The sequence below is a fragment of the Canis lupus genome, chromosome 5, assembly GCF_048164855.1.
Source record: "Canis lupus baileyi chromosome 5, mCanLup2.hap1, whole genome shotgun sequence".
NCBI classification, from domain to species: domain Eukaryota; kingdom Metazoa; phylum Chordata; class Mammalia; order Carnivora; family Canidae; genus Canis; species Canis lupus.
The window spans coordinates 40,904,340-40,928,164 of NC_132842.1; the positions used below are offsets into that span (position 1 = coordinate 40,904,340).

Consider the following 23,825-nt stretch of genomic DNA (forward strand, 5'->3'; position numbering starts at 1 on the left):
GACAGCAAATGCACCCAATTTCTGAGAATCAGACATTACTCTAAATCTGGCTTGTCTTCAAAACAGGCCTGGTACATTCTGTTTTAGGCCACCTATGCATCAGGTATCAGGTTCAACTCCATCTGTCCCACGATCTTCTCATGAATCCCATGAGCAAAGATGCTGATAACATACGGGCACAAGTGCCACTCGCCAGGCCTCTAGCCTGTCCTTGGCTTCCCTGACACCATCACCAGGCAGGCAGCAGGACATCCTGAAGAAGGGGAGACGTCACCTTCTAGGGGTTTTTTCCTTTATTTGCAAATCATAAAGACACTGTACCATAAAAATCTATCTAGAAGGTCTCATGTCCCAGAGTGCCACTCTCTGAGGCAGGCTCCTAGGAGAGTATATTGTGTCATGTCCTGGCAGAAAGGTCTCCTCTTCTTTAAGCTGCCAACACTGTATCCTTAATCTTGCATTTGGAAAACTGCATCAGCAATGTGTTATGGCCATGAAGTGATTCTTGAACAGAAGTAGCACAACACAATTCCCCTGCAAGAGAAAGCAAACAGGCTTTATCACCTAATAAACATGTCTCGCCAATCAATACTTATTTCCCTCTTTTCCAAAGCAACTCTTAAAAATGACTTGAATTCTATCACTATGGATAATTCTTAAAGAAACTGCATTTCAGCCTCCTAATGATCTTCGAACGAAGCTAGCACCTTATTTTATTAAGTCCAGTGACCCAGAGGAGCTGGTTCAAAGGGGAGTTAAGATATAGCTAAAACTGAGGGCTTAATCATTCCAGTGTGAAAAGACTCTGCTATGTTATCAAACCGCACCAAGCCCAGCCTCCCAACTGCCAACGGCAAGAGCAAACAGATGTCAGGGCTATTTGTTTTATTCAAAAATGACAGGAAATCAAAAATCTATCAGATGGATGTGTCAGAAGCAACAGCACAAGCATATTGGTTAGTGAGATTTATGCACCTCCATTTTGACTCATGACAAAATCACCTTCTAAGCTTTCTAATTTTCAAATGCCCACATAGATACACAGGCCAAAGCATTCTGGGGAGCATCTTGAGGTCTGGGCATGGAAGTGGTCATGTTCCACGTGAATTTAAGTTATGCAAATTTGAAATGTGGTATGATATAAAAATAGTACGTAAGGTCTCCCTATGCACATTCATCCAAATCCCACAGAATGTTTTTTTAATTAAGAACTGCCAAATTCCCCAACTGGCAAACTGAGTCCACTGTAAACAGCACCTAGATTACCACATCACATGATACTTTATCTGCTGTACAGGATGTATGCACAGGCACTGAACTTCATAAGCAACTGTAATCATCACTGTTGCTATTTTAACTTCATTGTGATAATTTCAATGCTTTTTTATGCCTTAAAATCATCTGAGTGGTGAGGTTACAGCTAATGCAAAGAAGATAAACTGTCACACTATTAACTTTGGAATACAGGTAAGAGGTCAAATGCTATATGGAAAGGGCTAAACAACCACCACAAGGCTCCTTGATCATAACTTAGGAGGGACATGACTGAAACCACAGGACAGAAAGCTTTTTCTTAAAAGGCAATCCTTTCTTTAAGGACCAGACAGTAAATATTTTAAGCCTTGCAGGAGGTGAGCTCTTTGTCACAGCTATTCACTCTGGTGTTGTACCCATGACAAAGCCAGCAACACAGCTGTGTTCCAATAAAACTTTATTTACAAAAGTAGAGAGCAGGTTGGATTTGGCCTGAGGGCAGTAAATGACTGACCCTTCCTCTACAACCTTAGTCCTGATGCCCACCCCCCGCTTTTAATGTGACATTTTATTGCTCATAAAAACAATAGCTACCCTTCACTCAACCATTCTTCCATTTTCTGTAGAGCCAAGTTTGAGAAAAGAAGTTCCATTAAAACAGGTACATTTCAAGCTTGCCAAAACTTTGTAATAGTCAAGAAAAAAAAGGGAAACAATAAGCTGGCAAAAACATGGCCGTAACATCAAAGCCTTAAAATGTTCTAGATCATTTTTTGCAATGCTTCCATAATTCTAAGTAATTGTCAAAACTCACCAAACTGTACATTTAAAATTGATCAGATGAATTGTACATAAATAATACTTCAATAAAGTGGATACTGAAAAACAGCTTCAAGCCTTGGCAACGGGCTCTAATTTGCAGTAACTGCATTCATGAGGTAAGAGTATATATCCCTTCCTCTCCATGTGCACCCCCCCGAGTCATGAATTAAGAGAGCTTGAATTATGCAAATCCTTCAAAAACTCTATTGCATTAAATGACCTGAATACAACTGTCCCACACTAAACTGGTAGTATCCAGACCTCAACCACTTCGCCTGAAAGAGGAGAGTAAGTTGCTTTTAGGAACAATACAAAGCCTTAGTTCACGGCTTAGTCAAAACAAAACAAACAAAAAAACAAGAACATGTGGGTAATTTATGACAACAGGCAAGGTTTAATTTCCTCATTTCACTTAAAATCAAAACTACAAGTTGGTGTGAGTGTCCTCTCATTATTTTCAGTTGTCTTTCCTCCAGTGTGGAGTATGTCATCATTTAAGCAGAGAAAAAAAAAGTTAAATATGAAGTGGGTGAGATGCTAAAATCAGGGAAAAACCACACAAGAAAATCATTCCTCTGATTAATCTAAAAGCAACAAAATACATGACAACAATCTGGAAGCCCCAGCTACTAGCTTCCTCGGTGCCCTTATATTTAATCTGTCTTTACTCAGAGACCTGACCTCACTTGAAGCAATTGTTCTCAAAGTGCAGGCCCCAGACCAGCAGCAGCAGCAGCATCACCGGGGAGCCTGTTAGAAACACAAGTCCTTGGACGGCACCCCAGACCTATTGACTCAAACTCTGAGAGTGGGCCCCACCAATCTATGTTTAACACATCCTTCAGATGATTGTGATATTCAAGGGCGTTCCAAAACATTAATCTCAAGTTTGAAAACCAGTGTATACTTGTAAATAGAGTCCCCTCACATTCTCTCATTTAACATGGAGCTGACGATAGACCTCACCCTTAGGAGTGAGATGCGATCCACACTCAAGTGTGTGAGCTCTAGAGGTACTCGGTGAACCTCACAAAAATGCCTCAAATTTTTTTTTCAAAGAACAGAGTGGATGTAGGAACAAACACACCATATTTAGATTCCATTTCAACATTTTTGAGCACCTGCCATGTGCCGTGCTGGTGCTAAATGAAATTATCTTAGCCTCCCCGGTTATGAATAAATCTATTCACGGGCCTGGCTAACACGCGTTCAGTGCCAAAGAACTTGTACATAAATGTTCATTTTGCTTCTCCTTTGGTTAATTGTTCTCAAACTTTATTGTATATCACAAAGAGAGTCCAAGGTTGGTAATACAATACCCTGTGTACTATAGTTCTAAGCCAACATAAGGAAATTTTAGGTAATGATGAATTTACCCAAGACAAAAAATGTTTGCCTTACTCAAAGGTCTTACCTTCTCTTCTCTCACATGCTAAAAATCCAAGTCCAAAAATCTGGTAAGGTGCAAATCCATTACACTTGTTTAAGCTTTGGTTCGCTCTTAAATAACTTTGTTCTGTCCTCTCCACTATGGAGACCCTTCTCCTTCATGTAGACAATGAAAACTTGAGGAAAAAAAATTTAAGTAATTCTAAAAACCCCCTGCTATCTGTGAACCCTCTAGCATTTGTCCTCAACTAGAGGTGCCATGTGCCCCATCATGAGAGCGGTCTTTCTACCATCCTCTGCATACAGCAAACTTTGCTAATCACTCTGGGCACCTTTACCCAGAACCCAATACTATGCGCAAAATGTCAGAATTCTTCTCAGTAGCATCTCAGGCAGCCACTCCCAACCAGTGGAAGTATATACAACTAATAAAATATATTTATTTCACTGGCCAAAGCATGCTCCTTTCTTGTTTCTCTTCCTGCTTCAAATACAGTTTATAAACCCCTCCTTTCATTGTTCCCAGAACAATAAAATTCAGCTTCAGTTAATCCTGAACCATGGTCTACCAATGTGTGACACCTCGAGGGTCGCAATCATGCTGGATTGTGCTGAGCAGTTTAAATAATTTGGATGCAGTTGCAACCCAGCACGTGGTAGCAAACTGCTCTGAAAATCAAAGAACTAGGTAAATGAAGGCACTGAACAGAAAACAAAAGACCTGTGAGACAGTATCCTCTGTCCGTAACTGGGAGATGTACAGCATGAATAGCCCAGGGAGGCTGATGCGTGACACAGGGCTTAAAAGCATGAAAACATGGCTGGAGTAAATAATTCTGATTTTGTTTTTGGTACTCACTGATGATTCTTTATTCGGCTAAGGGGGCACCACACTGTTCCTTCAGCAGCATCTCCATTATTCTAATTCCCTAGAGAGAGAAGAAAGAAAAGTCAAAATGCCATACTTCCTGGACAAGCACTTTTCCATTTATCACAACTCTTTCCCTTCAAGGAATCCAAGTCATGGCCCTAAACTCATTTCAGGAAAGTAAGCTCGTGGTCCTACCTTACATTTTATAGTATTTTTCTCACCAATTTCACATTTTTTTCTACATGTGCTCAGAATTTGTCAAGGGAAGTGAGCACAGGAGTGTTTAGAATCTCCATTTTAAACATAAGAAAACAGTCCAAGAGAAATTAAGTCACTTCTTGCAAGTGGCCCACCTACTAAGTGGCATCGCCAGGGCTAGAATAATAATGGTGATAATTAGTATTCATTGACCACTTAACAAATGCATCACACAGGCTGCTTACGTTTTCATGAACATGGTCCTGGGCAGTGGGTGCAGAGTGTACCACGGAGAGCCCTCCAGCAGCTGGGCACCCCTTCCCCGCCGGCCAGCACTATACACTCCCAATAGCACACAGCCACTCTCAGCCAAAAGGGTCTGCCTTACCTGAGGTCATGTCCCCTCTCCAGGGGTGGCCCACATCCAAGAACCCGTGGATATAAGAATCTAAAGGCCCAGTCCCCTTCCCTCAACTCCAGACAACTGTGAAGGGCACCCCATGTCTAGGCATCCCCCCGGGATCGACGGAGACCTGCACAGCAACATTACTACAGTTCAGTCCCCTCCTGCCTGACCCTGTTTCCCCCACTCCCTCACGAGAGAAGAGTTGGCAGGGACCTCCGTCTCTAAGTCTGTGTCCCAAGAGCCAGCCTAGGAATACATACAAGCCCCTGAACAAGTACTATTCTTACTCCCATTCTACATGAGGGGGAGGAAACAGTAACTCCAAGAGGTTTAAGCAACTTTACCAAAATCCTGCATCTGTTGAGTAATAGCACAGAGAGAGAACAGAGAGCCATTCTATTCTGGCATCAGAGGGTCCCCCTGACCCTGCTGCAGGCTCACTCACGACTGCACATTCCCCCTGCCCACACACCCACCTTGCCAAAATCTGCCTGGAGGTTAGAGGGAAGCAGATATGCCCTCTTTGCCTCCTTCAAGAACAAGTTCTGCAGACCAGAGGATAAGCCTCCACATGGGAAGAGGATGATGATGTAATTATGAACTGGAGTTTTAAGGAAATCAGAGTTGGATCTAGGGGGAATGGGAGACACTGTTCGCAGAGACTGGAGAGCAGTTTACAGGGAACAGTAATGATCTAAGGGAACTTAAAACACAGGTCCCTAGACCCCTCACAGGAAGACATTGACTTAATAGGACTCAAGCAGGCCCCAGGGTTCTGCACCCAAGCACCCAGGTGATTCCTATGATCTGGCAGGTCTGGAAAACACTGAAGGAGCTACAAGAGAAAGACCAGGGCTTCCTATAAGGGGTTTATTCTGTGCCACAGCAAGGGGGTGAGCCTCTAGGAAAGACTTTAAAATATACTTGGTGCCAAAGGACACCGAACAAAATGTGACATTTCCTTGAGGTTTCAGATGCTGCTTCAGATTGTGGCGAGCCATCGCCACCAACACTGCCACTGTCCTGCTAGAAGGAGTATCAATTAAAGGATCCCAACAGAAGGCTGAGAAGCGCAGAGCAGGGGTGAACTAAGCAGCAAACACTAAGCCCAGGAGCACTGCTGTCAGAGTCAGGAGAGACCCAGCTTCTGGTCATAGCACGGCCAGTCCCACTGTGGGGGTACTTAAGCTGAGTTCCTTTTTACCAAGGAATAACTGAGCCTGGAGAGCTCAGGGAACAGCAAGGCCAAAGGGATAGGGCAGCTGCATGCGAAACTGGAAGGGGAACCCATGGGAGCACAAAGGGGATTCCCAAGCCTTACTGAGACCCACACCATCAGAATTTCTGGGGCTGGGGTCTGTAACCTGTAGATTTATAATATACCTCATGTGGTTCTGAAGCACAACTGGTTCATTTACTAGAATTTGTAAATGGCAGCCTGACACCACCTCCAAGATCCCCTCTAGCTCTACCAGTCTGAGACTGCATGGAATAGTCCTCCCTCATGATTTTGGAAGATACAGTACACACTGTACTCCTACTTCGAGCTACCTGCCTTGCAAAGAATTAGGTAAGGAGGCAGGTGGGGATGAAACAACCAATGCAATGAGATTTAACCTAATTCTTAATCTAAGGTCTGACTATGCTCATTTCTGCTCTCATTCCATCATCAAGAGATCCACTCAACAAATATTACGCACCTCCTGTGTGCACTGGAGATTAAATGGTGAACAAACAAGACAAAGCCTGTGCCCTCATGGAGCTCACAATCCAGTCAGTCGTTTTCATCCCCCTTATTTCCATTTGTTTGTTTCAACAAAACCCTGAACAACAATCAAACGCCTTCCTTCTATTTTCAGGAAGAATAAAAACGGCTGCGTTAATTCCATTGCAACCTTCTTTTTGCAGAGTGGGCCCCTAAATCCGGTGGTATGTCTTTATAACCAGGAAAGCACACTCCCTCCTTAGGAAGTGAGCACTGCCAAACTCTCCCCATCTGTCTAAATTAAGAATGCCACCACTTACCCAGCTGAACACTAATTGACATAAGTGAAGACTTTGAGGTTTGCCTTGGGAATTGAAAGACGTTATTTATTGAATCAATTATGTTCACAATGTGACAGTTGATTTTTCTTTCCCTCCCCCCCACCCCATACCACTTTAGTCTTTTTAAGGAGAACAGTTAGAAATAGAAGATGGGGAATGGGGGCAGAGAGAGAGAGAGAGAGAGAAACCTATAAAGTGAATTTAGGAGAAAAAAAAAATCCTAACAGGGAGGCCAAACCATTATTTAGTACCTCTCTTTAGTATGGAGGGACCAAGTAAAAGCCCAATCGATAGAGTCCTTTCAAATAAAGTTCCAATGCTTAAAACTCAACCCCTAGGAGATCAGGCTTAAAGAGGCTAAATTTACACCACTTATCACACAATGATGCCTGAAATGCAGAGCAAACATTAAGTGAATCCACCTTTATAGATATGGCTTAAAAGCTTTTTGGGCTGACAAACCATAAACCAGCTTGATTTTATTATTCCTTTCCCCTCTGAGATTTTTTTCTATTACAAGGCTATCTTTCTCTATTTGCCAATGTACAGATAAGTGAGCCCTCTCACAGTCTCATTTCCCTAATACCAACACTGCTGGCCAAGCACATCCCCACAAAGATGTCCCAGAGTCTCAAAGATTCAAAACACTTCACATAGCCCCCACCCTGAGTCTCTGAGAAATAGCTGATTATTTTGGGAAACAAAAAAGCTTGTTTGAAGTGGAGCTGAAACAAATTGGAACTAAAGGTGGCAAGATCCAAACAGTATATTTATTTTGTTCTCCAACCGATGCCTTCTTAAGAAGCCCTGATTCACCGAGGAGGTCCCAAAGAGAGAGATATTAGACTTTATAAAAATGGCAAAGTTCTAAAGCAGTTCTCAAAAGACGAGTCTATGGGGCGCTCTTAACTAAACAAGAACTGTTCACCTAATTATCACAATGATAAAGATGGGTGCAGACTCTGGCACACAAAAGGTACTTGACGTTGATGGATTACAAGACTGATAAACTGATCACTTTCGAATGCCAGGCTGATGAGTCTGAATTTTAGCATTACCGCAGCTTTCTGTCCAGTAGTTAGTATTCTTCAAAGTGCAATGGAAAAGGCCAGGATAACAAGGGCTGCCACGGGAGATGAAAGAACAAAACAAGGAAAGAATAAAGAATGAAAGTTTAAAAAAAAAAAAAAAAGTGGGAAAGAATGATGTGAAAAGAATTTGCCAGCAAAGGCTGGACTTAAAATGGGTCCCGAAGAATCTGGATTAGTCAAGAGTTTAGAAAGTACAATAATGTCAAATGCTGAAGTTCACATTATGAAACCATTCACCCTTTGATAAAAACATTTCCATCAAGTTTATACCTCACTTCTTTTTCTATTTTTTTTTTCATTCAGTTGGTTTACATAAAACTTTCTTCAAATCTTTTCATTTACTCTGTGTAGAATCCTAACAGTATGAATAAAAGGAAAGATAAGAGTATGTCTCTTCCTGCTTCAACCCTCCTAGGGTGTCCCATTGCTCTTAGTATAAATGCACACTCATCATTATGGCTCCAGGGCTTTCCTACGCAGCTCATTGTCCTGCAGATCCACAGGCCTGCTCTCCATTCATGCAACATGCTCAGTTCCCTTCCCCTTTCATTCACTGTTCCCTCCAGCAGGAACATCCAACTGGCTACCTCCTTGCGATACTGAAATGTCCACTCACCCAGCACCTCCTCAAGGATTCCTGACTGCCCTAGACAGCCTGGATGATACAGCTTGGTCCTACTGTCTTTATAGCATTCATCACTATAAAAAATTATCATGCTTTTTAAAACATTTTGGACTGTCAGCCATCCCCTCTCCCCGATAGGAAAAAAGTTCCAGGAGATGGGAGAAACATGTGGCCAGTGCACTTTATCTGTGGGAAAAAGGGAGGAATCTGCATCCAGTTTTCTCATCAAAACGTAAGAGAAATACTCCTCAAAGCTTCTTCAGGAAGATATCTTTTGCCCAATAAAGCATCTTTTAATCTATGTAGGTTAATTCTTTTACATTTAGGACTTCCTCATCCATAAAACTGAGATAACACCACACAATAATAATCAAAATTATTGGCACATACTGCATGCCAAGCACTGTGCTTAGTGCCCTACTTAAAATTGGCTTAGTTTATTCTATCTGCTTTAGGGGATTATTCTCTCTCTCTCTCTCTCTGTCTTTCTCTTTAGAGGAGATCTAAGGTTCAGAAAAATTAAGCATCCAGACCAAAATCCACAATAAAGGAAAGAGTTGTGATTTGACCCAAAACAATCAGGATTGGGAGTCCAGGATTCGTGATGTTTCAGCATAGGGGGGGCTGAAGGCATAAATGAGACTGCATATGTGAAAATGTCTTGAAAAAAGAAAATGTCTTTTATAATGTTGGGTACACAGCAGGAGCTTGTTCTTCCCTTCCCTATTTACTATGTTCAAAAAGCCTGTGCTCCCAGATTAAATGGCATGATTCTTAATATTGGAATCAATATTTAATCACCTCTACAAATTATTTTAAACACAATGTTTTTCAAGTAGGAATATCTGATAGAATGTATGACTTCAATGTAATTTTCCCATAGTACCTAATAAACTCTTGAATAAGATTCATTTTTATTTTGATAAGTAACCCAAAATCTTTAGGTATAACTGGAGAACATTAACTGATATAATAATTCAGATGTCCGTGTTTCCCTTTATAAAACTCCTTCTCTCCTTAAAGAGAATATTTAATCTCACAATTAGTAATGGAAAAGAATACATTCCCAAATGATAAAATCTAAAAATGGGAAAGGACATTAAAATGTCTAGTCCAGAGAGAAACTCTACAAAGAAGTGAAGGGAAGGGGGCCCTCTGACTTAAGAGAGGTGTCCCAGGATCAAGTATCAGGATGAAAGATTACCAAATCATCTCCATACTGCCAGTTCTCAAATAAATTCTGACCTGGCATGAATATTCTAGTAACTAAAAGGCACTTAGGCATTGGTGTTTTCCTATTTTATGAAGTTCCTTCCCCAACATTCCAATGAAACCCCATTAGGTCTATTTTCATTTTCAGGTTTTTTTTTAAATGACCTATATGTAATTTTATTTTTCCTCCCTTAGACTTCATGTAGATTATGGCTTTTTCACTACTAACTGTTCAAGAGACCAGCCTCCTACCTAGTGCCATCCATGACATTTCTGACAAATGATCTTCTGTAACCTGCTTAGAAACTTCCATTGAGGGACACCTGGGTGGCTCAGTGGTTGTGAGTCTGCCTTTAGCTCAGGTTGTGATCCGGTGTCCTGGGATCGAATCCCACATCAGGAAGCCTGTAGGAAGCCTGCTTCTCCCTCTGCCTATGTCTGTGCCTCCCTGTGTCTCTCATGAATAAATAAATAAAATCTTAAAAAAAGAAAAAAAATCTCCATTGATGGGAGGCTTTCTACCCCTACTCCATCTGTCACTCATTATAAGACAGTCTTCCCAACACTAAGGCAACACTGCCTGAGTGCCTGGCACACTACAGAGTCCAGCACCAACTCTTCCTCTTAACAAACTAAAACACCACAAAGTTCCTATCAATTCCTTTTATTGGCATTTTTATCAAATTTAAGCTCAGTCATAATTTCGCCTTGTTTCTTCCCTGTTCTGAAAGAAAAAATGATTGCCAGCATACTTGTTGTCTCTAACAGAATCAATGAATCTAGTATGCCAAAATTCTTTCATCTTTGATCTCTCCCCTTTTCTTCACCCATATCCACATCAACAATTTTCTTTACATGTGAGGCCAGCCTACACATCTTCAAATCTCATGTATTCTTTGAAGAAAATATAATTTTCCAAAGCCATATTTTAGTCAAAAACCCATTACATCAAATCTCACCAACATTGAGGATAATGGGCTTGAGCTACATGACCTCAATTAATCCTCTCAACAGTCCCCCGAGGTAAGACAAGTTCACTCCCCCCATTTCCAGGTAAGGAAACTGGGCCTCAAGGAGAAAAGTAACTTGCTCAGGTCACAGAGAGAGTACGTGACCATCCAGGAATTTAAACCTGATTTTCTCCAACTCTTACCACAATGAGTGTTTTCCTCAATGAGTTTGTTTCTGGGCCTGTACAATGTGTAGGAAGAAGAAAGCACACATGCTCCCTTGCAGGACTGCTGGGAAGAGTCACTGAGGCAACATATAAAGCTATAGACACACGACACTTTTGTCAGGCATTCCCGCCCATTCACCCTGGGGCCTTTTGAAAAGCAGCTACTGATTTCTTTGTGGACCCAACTGTGACTAGGAGCCAGGTACCCCCAGTCCAGTGGATGGTCAGTGACCCAGAGGAAATGTCAGCGAGGGCTCACCTCATGCCTGGATCAGACCTCACCAAGCACATTCTACTTCATCTTCACTCTTCTAAGAGTTACCAAAATTTCTATTCGATGACACTGGGCCCAGCATGGTAAACCAGCCTTCTCCAGGTCAAAGAATCTTCAGCAAAAGGAAAAGAACTAGAATCCAAGTCACAGGAAAGAACTGTATATAGAAAGGCGATGGCCCAAACTGTGTAAAGAGCCTAGATGTCCATCGACAGATGAACGGATAAAGATGATGTGGTATGTATGTGTATAACATATATATACATACACAATGAAATATTACTCAGCCATCAAAAAAGAAATATTACCATTTGCAATAATGTGGATGGAACTAGAGAGTATTATGCTAAGTGAAATAACTCAATCAGAGAAAGACTATTATGATTTCACTCATATGTGGAATATAAGAAACAAAACAGAGGATCATAGGAGGGGAGAGGAAAAAGTAAAACAAGATGAAATCAGAGAGGGAGACAAACCATAAGAGATTCCTAACCACAGGAAATAAACCGAGGGTTGCTAGACAGGGCGGAGTAGAGGGATGGGGTAACTGGGTGTCGGGCATTAAGGAGGGCATGTGATATGATGAGCACTGGATGTTTGTTTTTTTAAAGATTTTATTTATTTATTCATGAGAGACACAGAGGGGAAGCAGGCACCCCGTAAGGAGTTCGATGTGGGACTCGATCCTGGGACCCCAGGATCACGCCCTGAGCTGAAGGCAGATGCTCAACCACTGAGCCACCCAGGCACCCTGAGCACTGGGTGTTATATAAGACTGATGAATCAATAACCTCTGCCTCTGAAACCAATAATAGATGACATTTTAATTAAGTGGATTTAAATAGGAAGGAAGGAAGGAAGGAAGGAAGGAAGGAAGGAAGGAAGGAAGGAAGGAAGGAAGGAAGAAAGCAGGCTGGCTACTGCCCTACTAGGCTATGCCAAGCACATTATAGACCTGGTCTCATTTAATCCTCACATTCAATGTACTTCAGTGACAAGAAGAAAATGAGACTCAGAGAGGCTCAGAAACTTGACCAACGGCACCTGGCTACATAAGGGTAGAATCCAGATTCATACCCAGGTTTTCATGACCGAGCTCACAATACACTCCCACCTTAAAAAGGGAGAGTTGCAGGGTTCTCTTCTCAAATCACCAACAAATGACATGTTGCCTTAGGCACAGTCCTTCCTGCCATCCCAAAGTTATTTCCAGCTACAGCTGGATAATTTCCATTTTATATATTTAGGGGAGACAAGATCACATGCAATTCCTGAAACTGCTCAAAGGATAAAAGCACCTCATCACACCTCCAAATGCCCTTCGTCTTCTGTTGACACCAAGTGAAGCCCTCTCGTGAACTAGGAAGCAGCTGGAGGACAGGCGTGTGCACAGGAAACATTTCTAGTTCGACATGGTATCTGCCAATTGGAATTCCTTGGTTTTACCGAATGCCAACTAGTGAGGCAGTTACTTCCCACAAAAAGCTTTTCATCATTTCTTGGGGATACAACCTGGCAAGGATGAATGAGACATAAGGTCACAGCTTTGAGTCGGGGGGCTGTAACAAACATTAGTTACAGAAATATGAGGGCTCACCCTCACTCCCCATCCTTCACATCACCAGTGTGATGACAGAACCATGAAGGCCACACCAAGTTAACGAAGTGACGCCTTTTTATGCTGAGTGAAGTAAGCCAGTCGGAGAAGGACAAACATTATATGTTCTCATTCATTTGGGGAATATAAATAATAGTGAAAGGGAATATAAGCGAAGGGAGAAGAAATGTGTGGGAAATATCAGAAAGGGAGACAGAACGTAAAGACTGCTAACTCTGGGAAACGAACTAGGGGTGGTAGAAGGGGAGGAGGGCGGGGGGTGGGAGTGAATGGGTGACGGGCACTGGGTGTTATTCTGTATGTTAGTAAATTGAACACCAATAAAAAATAAATTAAAAAAATAATAAAAAAAATAAAAAAATAAAAAATAAAAAATTTCAAGCATTTAATGTGACAAATTAACACGAACACTCAGAACAAAAGCTACAAAAAAGAACTACATCATAAAATCACTAGATGCAAATAACATTCTAAAGATAAACTACCTGCTGTTTTGAAGAGTCAATTATTTGCAAAGGGGAGAAAAAGTACCACGTAGTGCTCACAGATGCAAATATTCTTGAAAATCCCCAGCCATTATCCCCATTATCCCCCATTATTATCAAATAATAGACTGATAAAGGGAAAGAGAGAGTGAAGAAATGGTTGTAATAACACAGTTGATACTCTTCAAAAATTGCTCTATTTCAATTGCTAACTAAATGAAAGCATTATTGGTTAATCCCTAGGATCTTATCCTTTCTATTGTTTGGTCCCAGATATTCCTTCATGAATTAATAACTCCCACATGGGTGATGTTCTAAATCTACCAGCTGCCTTGAATGTTTAACACTGTAATAAAATTCTTCCCTTGGATAAAAAAAGCTAAGGTTTATAAAAAAAAAATACATTCATACATCCCTCACTTGGTGAACTGCAAAGGTGGGACTCCTTTTAAGTAACAAGCACTTGTAAACGATGCTGGCTCTCTCATTCTGAGACTGAAGCAAAACCCTCTAGACTCAGGCACACCTGATTCACACTGTTTGGAATTTGGCCAAGAAATTCAGGTTCCCTGGGAAATCATTTGTTAGACTGGCTCAAGTGGAAAGGGGCGAGCTGCTCGAGAGTGAATTAGGAGGGATATGGAGTCTAGTTCATCAAGTACAGAGACTAAGGGTCTGACTGCCTCATGGGAATATGGGTTTACCGCTCACCACTTCTGGGATTTTGGGCCAGTCGACTTACCCTTCTGTCTCCTCATCTATAAAAATGGTCATAACAGTACTTACTACAGAGCAGTGTTCAGCAAATTGAAGGAGGTGTAAGGCACATAAGGTCCTGAATATGATGCCTGGGGCACAAGAGCTCAATAAAGATGACCTATTACTACCTTTCTTATTACCCCAGAGGCTAAAAAGTTTGGCTGCTTTTAAGGCTATTTTAAAAATAAAATAGGACAAAAACAGGGACACCTGGGTGGCTCAGTCAGTTAAGCATCTGCCTCTGGCTCAGGTCATGATCCCAGGGTTGTAGGATTGAGTCCCACGTCTCTGCTTCTCCTTCTCTCTCCCAGCCCCTCCCTGCCAGATTGTGCTTGTTCTAATAAATAAGATAAAAATCTTAAAAAAAAAAAAAAGGATAGACACAAAGTTTTAGCAGTTTCAGAAAATCATACAACAATACGCACATCTGTTCACTAATTCAGTAGATATTTACTGAGCACTGGCTATGTGCTAGGTACTAAAGCTAAAGCAGTGAACCCACACTGATGCCTTCTGTTCACTCGGGAACACACAGAATCATGGCAACAGTCACTTCAGGGAATTGTTTTTTTTTTTGGGGGGGGGGGTTCTTTAGATTTTATTTATTTATTCATGAGAGACAGAGAGAGAGAGAGAGGCAGAGACACAGGCAGAGGGAGAAGCAGGCTCCATGCAGGGAGCCTGATGTGGGACTTGATCCCAGGACTCCAGGATCACGACCTGAGCTGAAAGCATCAACCACTGAGCCACCCAGACATCCTCAGGGAATCGTTTCTAAGGTAATGATACAAAATATAAAAGAGTCTACATATAAAGATGTTTCACTTGGTCTCGATTCCAATGGGACACCTGGATATAACTTCAGTGCTCAATCCTCAAGAAACAGGGAAATCAATTATTATAGAACAACTTAATGAAATATATGTAGTCATTAAAATGTTGGCTTAGCGGTTTCTATAGTTGCTGTGGTAGGCATTTGTGCTATAATATTTCTTGAAAAGAGCAAGACATGAAATTGTACTTATACTGTAATTATGACTTTTTAAAATCTGCATATAAAAGACTGAAAAGAACATGCCAATTTGAGCTATAGTGAGTGGCAAGAGAGTTATTTCTAGAGTATTTAACATGTGCCAAGATATTTTAAGCACTTCTTTATACTATTCCCTTTTATTCTCCTGTTCCGAAGGTAGGTACTAACATTGGCATTTCACCCAGAGGCTCGATCTGTACACACCCTATGAGAATGGGCCCTGAGAATTAAATTCAGGTTCCAGTGACTCCAAAGCCAGACTTATCATAACCACTAAACATCTGCAGCCTTAATAGGAAAACTAACTTTTGCTTATAACTTCCTTGCACTTTTCTTTTTAAATAATAACTAATTATTTGCAGTGTGCCAAGTCCTATCCTGAGCATTTCATGAATGTAACTCATTTACCTCTTACAAGTAACCTAATGTAGTAGGTTCCAGTATTATCCTCACTTTACAGACAAGGAAAATGAAACTCAGAAAATTAAGTGGCTTACTCAAGGTCACATAGCTGATCAGCACGGGGCATTCTGCTAGTTTTCAAAGAGAGCTAGGGCAAAAGAACATATATGGCTCTGCTGAAAATATATAATTTAAAACATTTATGTGCAGGCAGCACATATTCAAAAACATTTTAAATAAAACCTTAATATTTTTTTGTTTGATTACAGATTGAAAGTGTCTTTTGGGGAGGAGTGCAGCCATTTTTTAAATTATGAAATACTAGAACATATCAAGAAGAAAAGGGAATAGAAAAACCAGTAAGCTTTAAAAAAGTTTAGTATCTTATAAAGTAACAAAGCTACATCCCCACCAGAGACCACTGATTGAGAACATTTTTAATTAATAGCCTTTAAATTCTTCTTAAACTGGTGACAATTTGAAAGGAATAAATTAACTCTCAAAAGCCCACCATTTTCCTTTACTAAGCAAATTCAGAGAAAAATAGTTTAGCTAGAATCTAAGGAAGAAAGCTAGACAACAAACAATGGGTCAAGAGGCACCTGGGTGACTCAGTAGGTTAAGCGCCTGCGTCTTGATTTTGCCTCTCAGGGTAGTGAGATCAACCCTTGTGTTGGGCTCGGCACTGAGCCCGGAGCCTGCTTACGATTCTCTCTCTCGTTCCCATTCTGCCTCTCCCTCCCCCTTCTCTCTCAAGGAAGGGAAGAAGAAAGGGAGGGAGAAAGGGGTCAAATCCCAGGCAGCAAGTAGGATTCCAAAGAAATGGAAGGTGACAAAGAAATATCATCCTAACAAACCTGGGTTCATAAGCCACAGGCTTCTTTCTTCCTTACCAGGCAGATACTCCAGCCTTCTCCCCTCCTCCTGCTGGGGCTTTGCCTGGTACCACAAGTCCCACAAAGGGTGGGCACCACCGTCATTCAGCAAGAGATGAAATTCTCCCACAGAGTGGGGAGACAGAAAAAGAAATCCCCACCAACAGAGGAGGAAGAATGATCAAGGGAAACAGCTGGACACCTCAGAGAACTCAGAGAGCATTTAATTAGTATGCTGCAGGGCTTAAGCTCACAACCGAGTTTAACTATTGGATGTACCTTTAAGGAATTAAATTACCTTTGCAATTCAAGTTGCTCGACCCAGAATTCTGTATTAATTCTTGATCTGAGAAGCCTCAATGACATTTTCCTGGCCTTGTTGGTCAAACTAAAAATCTTAATTTAGCACAAAGAACCCTGCTGAATTCAAGTCCAGTCCTACAATAGATTAGATCCACAAAAGATTTGTGCCTCAAATGCACTTAATCCACACAATCTGCAGACACAGCCCCAATTTTCCCAGTATTTCAATGCCACCTGGCCAGAGCTGTTTCAGTTTTCAATTCTGTGTCTGCCTTAGGTTTTTATGAGGTATGTGAAGATTTATGGTGGCCACAAATACCTATTTTTCTCATTGTCTTTGTTTTTGAATTTAGCGCAACTGAGTGGGAATGCGAGCTCAAAAAAGCAATAGGTTTGGTCGGAAATTCTATCGAGAACAGTGGAGAGAACATGGCTCCCAAATCCCCAAAGATTCCTGGGTCGGTGTGAGAGTAAAGGAGCATCAGGAAAGCAAGCATCACAGTGTTAGGGAGACAACGACATTTTCTCCATGTTCTGACAAGTATTGACTTCAAGGTCATCTGACTTCAAGGTCATACCCCCTGCTGTCCTGTCGCCTCACCCAAGCTTTTAGGGGGAAAGGATTCTGTCCTGCAAGTCAGGGAGTCAAAGAGTACCTCAGTTAAGAGGATGGGCTCTGAAGTCAACACCTGGAATTCTAGGTCTGCCACCTGCAGCTGATGACCCTGGGCAAGTAACCTCTGTGCCTCCACTCCCTCATCTGTAAACCAGGGAGGGAGGTGGAGAGTCACTGGGAGAACTCTCTCACGCGGAGTCACGAGGAGAACTCACTGCTCATAAAATAGTGCAGTGCTTGGCTCAAGGTAAACACTCAATAGATTATAGTTAATATTGATATAGTATCTGATTTTCTCCAAATTTCCAGAACAGTCTGAGTTTTCAGAAGGCATGGATTAAAAATAAGCCAACCTATCTATTATCAGTCACCAATACCTCAAAGACCCCTACAACACCTATAAATCTTTGTAATACACAGTTTATTTAGTTCGCCTGAACAGGACTATAAAATGAAATTGCAACACCCCTACCACATGTTTACCATCCACTCCCTTGCTAACTAGTGTTTTTTGAAAGCATGTCTATTATTTTAAAATATTTTACGGCTACCACCTCAACCCTTGACTATCTATCTACCTGTTATATGAATCATCTCTGATGTTGCTAGACCCCGATTTAGCTTAAACTCCTGAATTTTTATGCTGGCTTAAAGACTATCAGAAAAAAATAAAAATTAAGTCTTGGTATTTACACACTGAGGGAAAGGAGGGGCAGCTCCAAAAAAAAACCCCATAACATGTCAGAATTGAAAACAACCCTCCTAGTCTAGTCCAATCCCCAATTTATAAAAAATGATACTGAAGTTCAGAGCAGTCAGTCCAAGCAATGTGGCCACTGAGAGCAGCCAAAGCAGGGTCACCACCCAGATTTCCTGAATCTTGGCCCCTGCTTTAGATGATGTGCGGAGACATGATTCCTGATCACTACGCAAATAACACCAGTGACGCATCTCGGGGTCAAGAAACCACCTTCTGGGGCAGCCCAGGTAGCTCAGCAGTTTAGCACCGCCTTCAGCCCAGGGCGTGATCCTGGAGACCCAGGATTGAGTCCCACATCAGGCTCCCTGCATGGAGCCTGCTTCTCCCTCTGCCTGTGTCTCTGCCTCTCTTTCTCTGTGTTTCTCATGAATAAATAAATAAAATCTCTAAAAAAAAAAAAAAAGAAAAGAAAAGAAACCACCTTCTGCCATTTCAGCTAAAGCCTAACTTCTCAGGTTCATCTAATTTTACAGAAGGCAATGCCCCACAGTTGCAGCTGGCCCATTTCAGGGATTCCCCAAAGTTTTACCACTGAGCAGTCTATCACAACCCTGTTGAATTCCAATGAGCCATCAGGGATTCTGGATTCCTAAATCTCATGGTTGAGGTAAAGGCATTGACTTAACCTCAGGGAAAGGACTGTTATCACTCACAGAATACTCATTTTCACCGAGTGGTTTTCACTACAAAGGCTACATTGCTCAGGACTAAAACTCTAGAAATAGCAAGACAAGCTGAGCTGATGGGGAGGGGATAGATATGTAAGAAGAGGGCAGTTACTATTATCATTTAACTACTATTATCATTTTGAAATAAGTTGTTAAAAATCAGAATTCCTGGTAATATCCTCACAGCATCTAATGAATAAATACGGTGTAAATTAACCTATTTGAGTACTCAAGAGTAGGATTAAAAAGTATTATCAACAGAAGTAAATTGAGAGGTAAAATAAACTCTCTGGAACCAAGGACAGAACATAGTTCATCAATTCTTTCAAATGGTTCAAGTAATGGAAAAAATCTTGAAAAGATTCACATAACCGAGAAGGAAATACAAGTTTCCAACATACAGTCAGCAGAATATTATACTGATGTGCCTATGTCATACTTGTGACTTTTATTTATTCTTTTGAATGACAGTTTTATCTGCTGTCTCCATCTCAGAATTATTGGGTTTTGAAATGTCCACTCTATTTTAGGGTTGTGACTACCATGGGTGTCTACTAGACATTCATTTCACAGATGAGGGGAACTGAGCAGCTCAGACAACCAGTCCAAGGTAACACATTAGCTTGGGGGAGGACTGAAGTCAAACAGCTAGTTAATGACAGAAGCATTAACTTTCAGTGTCTTCAGAGGAGGAATCAGCAGACTAGAGAGCTAACAATTTCATTTCCTCTTCACAATAATCCTATGGGGGTAGAATAATGAACGCTGCTTTCCTAATGACAAATGTAAGTTCTAAGAGGTTAGGTCCTTCATTCAAGTCACACAGCAAGAAAACCAGAAATATCCGGTCGGCCTGCAGTGAAAGCTACAAATTAGTAAAATTCTTTTGTAAGGAAATTTAGCCATTTGCATCAAAGGTTTTAAAAATGTGCACACTCTTTAACTGAGGAAGTGATGAGAAATACACACAAGTATTTATACTCATGGAATTACCACAACATTATCTATAATGGTGAAAAAAAATAGAAACCAACAATAAGAAATTATGCCAAAAGAATTATTATGAAGGCATCAAAACTCATGTCTTCAAGGCAAATGTTAATGATATGTCCATAAATGAAAAAGATGGGCTAAATAAACAGAATAATCCCAACTTTGTCTTTCAAAAACTACCAAAGGTACATGTATGTCTTTGTGTATGTTGGCATACATATGCCAACATACACAAAGACACACAGAAGGAACTAAATCAAAATGTTAAATGTGGATACACTGAGTAATAAAATAACAGATCTTAAAAAAACATAAAAAGTCATATTTAAAGCACCATAAACTGCTACAATCTGAAATTTTTGTTCAGGTAAGTACCTAAGAGAGCATATTATAAAAATGATCTTATCAGAGAACTTCCATTAGACTAATAATTCTTGAAGTTTCTCTATGTGCCAACTATATTTCATATACGTGCCCTCATTTAATCTTTAAAATAACCATATGAAGTATGGCCACTATCACTCCATTTTAGAGATGAGAAAAATGAGGGTCCAGGACGTGAAATGTGACATCTAGGAAGTAAAAAAAAACAGATCATGAACCAAAGAGCACTTCTCTAAAGCTTCACATTTAATCCTTATGTTAAACACGTTTCATACTGAATAATTGTGGGACCCAGGAAATTTAACAAAAATCCCCTACCCCTGGACAAGCAGAGCAGGACTAACTCCATTTTGTGCTATACCCGCCATCTCATGTATAACCCTCACATGACCTGCTTATTGCTTAAGGCGCTGCCCCACCCTAGTCTAGCCGCTGAGCACACCCTTACCTGAAATCGGCTCATAACAATGTAACCCCGCCTTTTGCCCGCCAAAACTGCGCCAATTCTGACCAGAGTGATAGGCTAGTTCAAATGGTCACTATAGGGTAAACTGTGATTCAATTGGCCACCTGCATGTGGACCGACATGACTGTGCAACTTTCTATGTGTGTTACAATCTCATTGGCCACTGGCCCCTATAAAGCTGCTACGCCTCTTAGCCTCAGGGTCCTAGCCCCTGCTCTGCTGTGTGCAGTATACTTGGACCCAAGCTCGAGCTTGTAAATAAACCCTCATGTACTTGCATCGGTGTCGGCTCCTTGGTGGTTTCTCGGATTTGCAATCTTGGGCACAACATAATCTTTCTAAAGGCAGAATATACTAGGTTCAGGAACTGATGTCTGGTTCATGATCATCAGGATATCTATAATTTTTTTTAAAGATTTTACTTATCCATTCATGAGAGACACAGAGAGAGAGAGAGAGAGAGAGGCAGAGACACAGGCAGAGGAAGAAGCAGGCTCCATGCAGGGATCTCAATGCGGGACTCGATCCCGGGTCTCCAGGATCATGCCCTGGGCCAAAGGCGGCGCAAAACCGCTGAGCCACCCAGGGATCCCCAGGATATCTATAATTTGCTTCAAAGTACTGCAGCACACATACACTATAATATTATGGTGCATGTGTTAGTTCACATCATACACCAGGGACAGTAGGGTGTCCCAATGCACCTTTCGGGTTGGGCTATGAGCATTTTAATCAGAAAATTCACTCCCCAGAAACTTCAGTTACCTTTATGATTGAAAACAGCAGGGGCTTTGTTAACTGGAATAAGGAATGTTAAAATTGTGACTTTTCACTGATAATATTAGCGACATCCTAGTGAATGTGAGAAATGGACTCTCAATAGAATTAGTGGAACCTAAGATACAGGGATCAGCCCAAATTTCGAGCCTGTCCTTGCACAATGAAGGTCTAAGAGTCTACCACCAAGCCCCAACCAACTTTAGGGATGGCACCGAAGTTCATGCCTAGATGGTCCTCTGACCACCCACTGCATCAGAAGATTTGGCTGCCTGATGCTATCCTTAAAACAGTTGAATCCTGCCTTGGGAATAGTGTCAGCTCTGCTCTCTGTGGGCTAGCTGTTTAAGCAGTTCATGGTCAGAACATCCAAAAGGACAGAGACTTAATCAGATTTATAAAACAGGTAAACTATTTTGTGCCTACTTAGAAACAAATGGTTAACAAAATGTCCGTTTGTGTCACAGAACTTTTTTATAAGCTGGCAGTAAGGTTGTGAGGGTGCAACCCTTAGCAACTTTTTTTTTTTTAAGATTTCATTTATTTATTCATGAGAGACACACAGAGAGAGGCAGAGGCACAGGCAGAGGGAGAAGCAGGCTCCATGCAGGGAGCCCGACGTGGGACTCATCTCAGGACCCCAGGATCACACCCTGAGCCAAAGGCAGACACTCAACTGCTGAGCCACCCAGGCGTCCCCTCTTACCAACTTCTAATTATCATTAATTCCCAATATGTACCATAAAGAATTGGTGACTTGGCATTCCATTCAGCTGAGGTCAGTACCGTAGGCAGCGCTGATGCTGCTCCTAGTGAGCCAGGCCTGCCTTGTTCAATCCCCTTCCCTTGAGTGCAGGCTACATCTAATGAACACAATACAAAAAATGAAATGAATGTCACTCCTATGATCAGGTAACAAGAACTATGGCTTCTGCCTTGCGGGCAGTCTCCTGCCCTTTCTTGCTTGCTGCCATGTTGTGAGAACCCCATATGGCAAGGAACCAAGGGAAGTTGATAAAATCCTATCAGCAACCATATGAACACATTTAGAACTGAGTATCCCCATAAGAGCCTTCCCCGGAGATCACAGCCCCAGTGAACCCCTTGATTCTATCTTTGTATGACCCCGAAGCAGGGGACCCAACTAGCCATGGCCAGACTCCAGATCCACAGAAAATGCGAGACCATAAATATGTGTTGTACGCAGTAGAGTGGTGGGATAATGTGTTACACAGCCATAGATAACCAAGATAGTTTGCAAAAATGATGCAAATAGTAGCCAGGTTTTTCAAATGTCCTTTTGGACTACTACATATAGTGTGTGTGTGTGTGTGTGTGTGTGTGTGTGTGTGTGTTGTGTACGCTGTGTGTGTACACATATATACATACACACACATTTATATATACTAGTATATACACAAGAATAGTATCTTCTGTCTCAGAGAATTATATTCCACTATTAAAATGTATTTTTATAAACACCCTAAGGAAACAGCATGTTCAGATATCTTTAGCTGTAGCGTGTGTAGGCCAGACCTTCTCTAAAGTGATGTTCAAACTGTGTGACTTGCCCACATTGTTTCAGTGACAAGTATTTCACATGCTGTTGAATTCAGCCTCTCTCCACTTCAGCCTCCGGATCAACACAAGAATAATGATGGGACTAATAATGGGGCCTTGCCAGGAGAGTGGCTAAGATAACAAATTATTTTATTACACATTGAAAATGTATTTCACAAACTTAAAAAAAACAAAAGAAAAGAAAATCCTCTAAGCAAGTGCATAATGAGAGCTCTGCATTTCCACAGCATTTGCAGTGTCTCCAAGCACAGAGACAAGTGGGCTAAAAAAGAACACTTGCATGACAAGAGTGTTATCATCCACATTATCTCCTAAACCTCTCCCAGAAGAATAAAACAGGAAATCTGCAAGAACCATGTGGGAGTTCACCAAAAGGTTCTTAACCATTTTGGTTTGGAATTTTGGGGGTTGAGGGCCAGGGGGATTGACTGGGGATTGTTTGGACGTGAAGAGATGGAGACAGTTACAACCAGTGTGGTATGAAGCATACTTTCTCAGCGGGAACCATATCAACACAAGGTGACAATTTGTTTTGGGGAGTGAAAAATACCTTACATTTTTCTTTGCATACATAAAAGCAAAGGTATAATATGGTACATAAGCAGATAGTATATCTGTGGTATTGGTATTTCATGGGAAGGGGTAAAAATAGAAAAAAAATTCTAAAAAGGCTCACTGGGTATGGGTGGGTGATAATGGAGAAAAGGTTGAAAACCAAGACCCAAAGGCTACCTTCC

At 41.3% G+C, this 23,825-nt stretch overlaps 1 protein-coding gene across 9 annotated transcripts in view; it reads right to left on the reverse strand.

Annotated features, from left to right (window-relative positions):
• Nucleotides 1–275: 275 nt before the first annotated feature.
• The window catches only part of PRELID2 (PRELI domain containing 2), a 63,864-nt gene continuing 40,314 nt past the window's right edge, over nt 276–23,825 (reverse strand). For all 9 annotated transcript variants that reach the window (XM_072826330.1, XM_072826335.1, XM_072826331.1 and 6 more), the window contains 2 exons: nt 4,325–4,394; nt 276–534 (listed from right to left, as the gene is read on the reverse strand). In XM_072826330.1, coding sequence (XP_072682431.1) covers nt 4,335–4,394 — 60 coding nt within the window. In that variant the 3' untranslated portion in view covers nt 276–534; nt 4,325–4,334. The remainder of the gene's footprint in view (nt 535–4,324; nt 4,395–23,825) is intronic.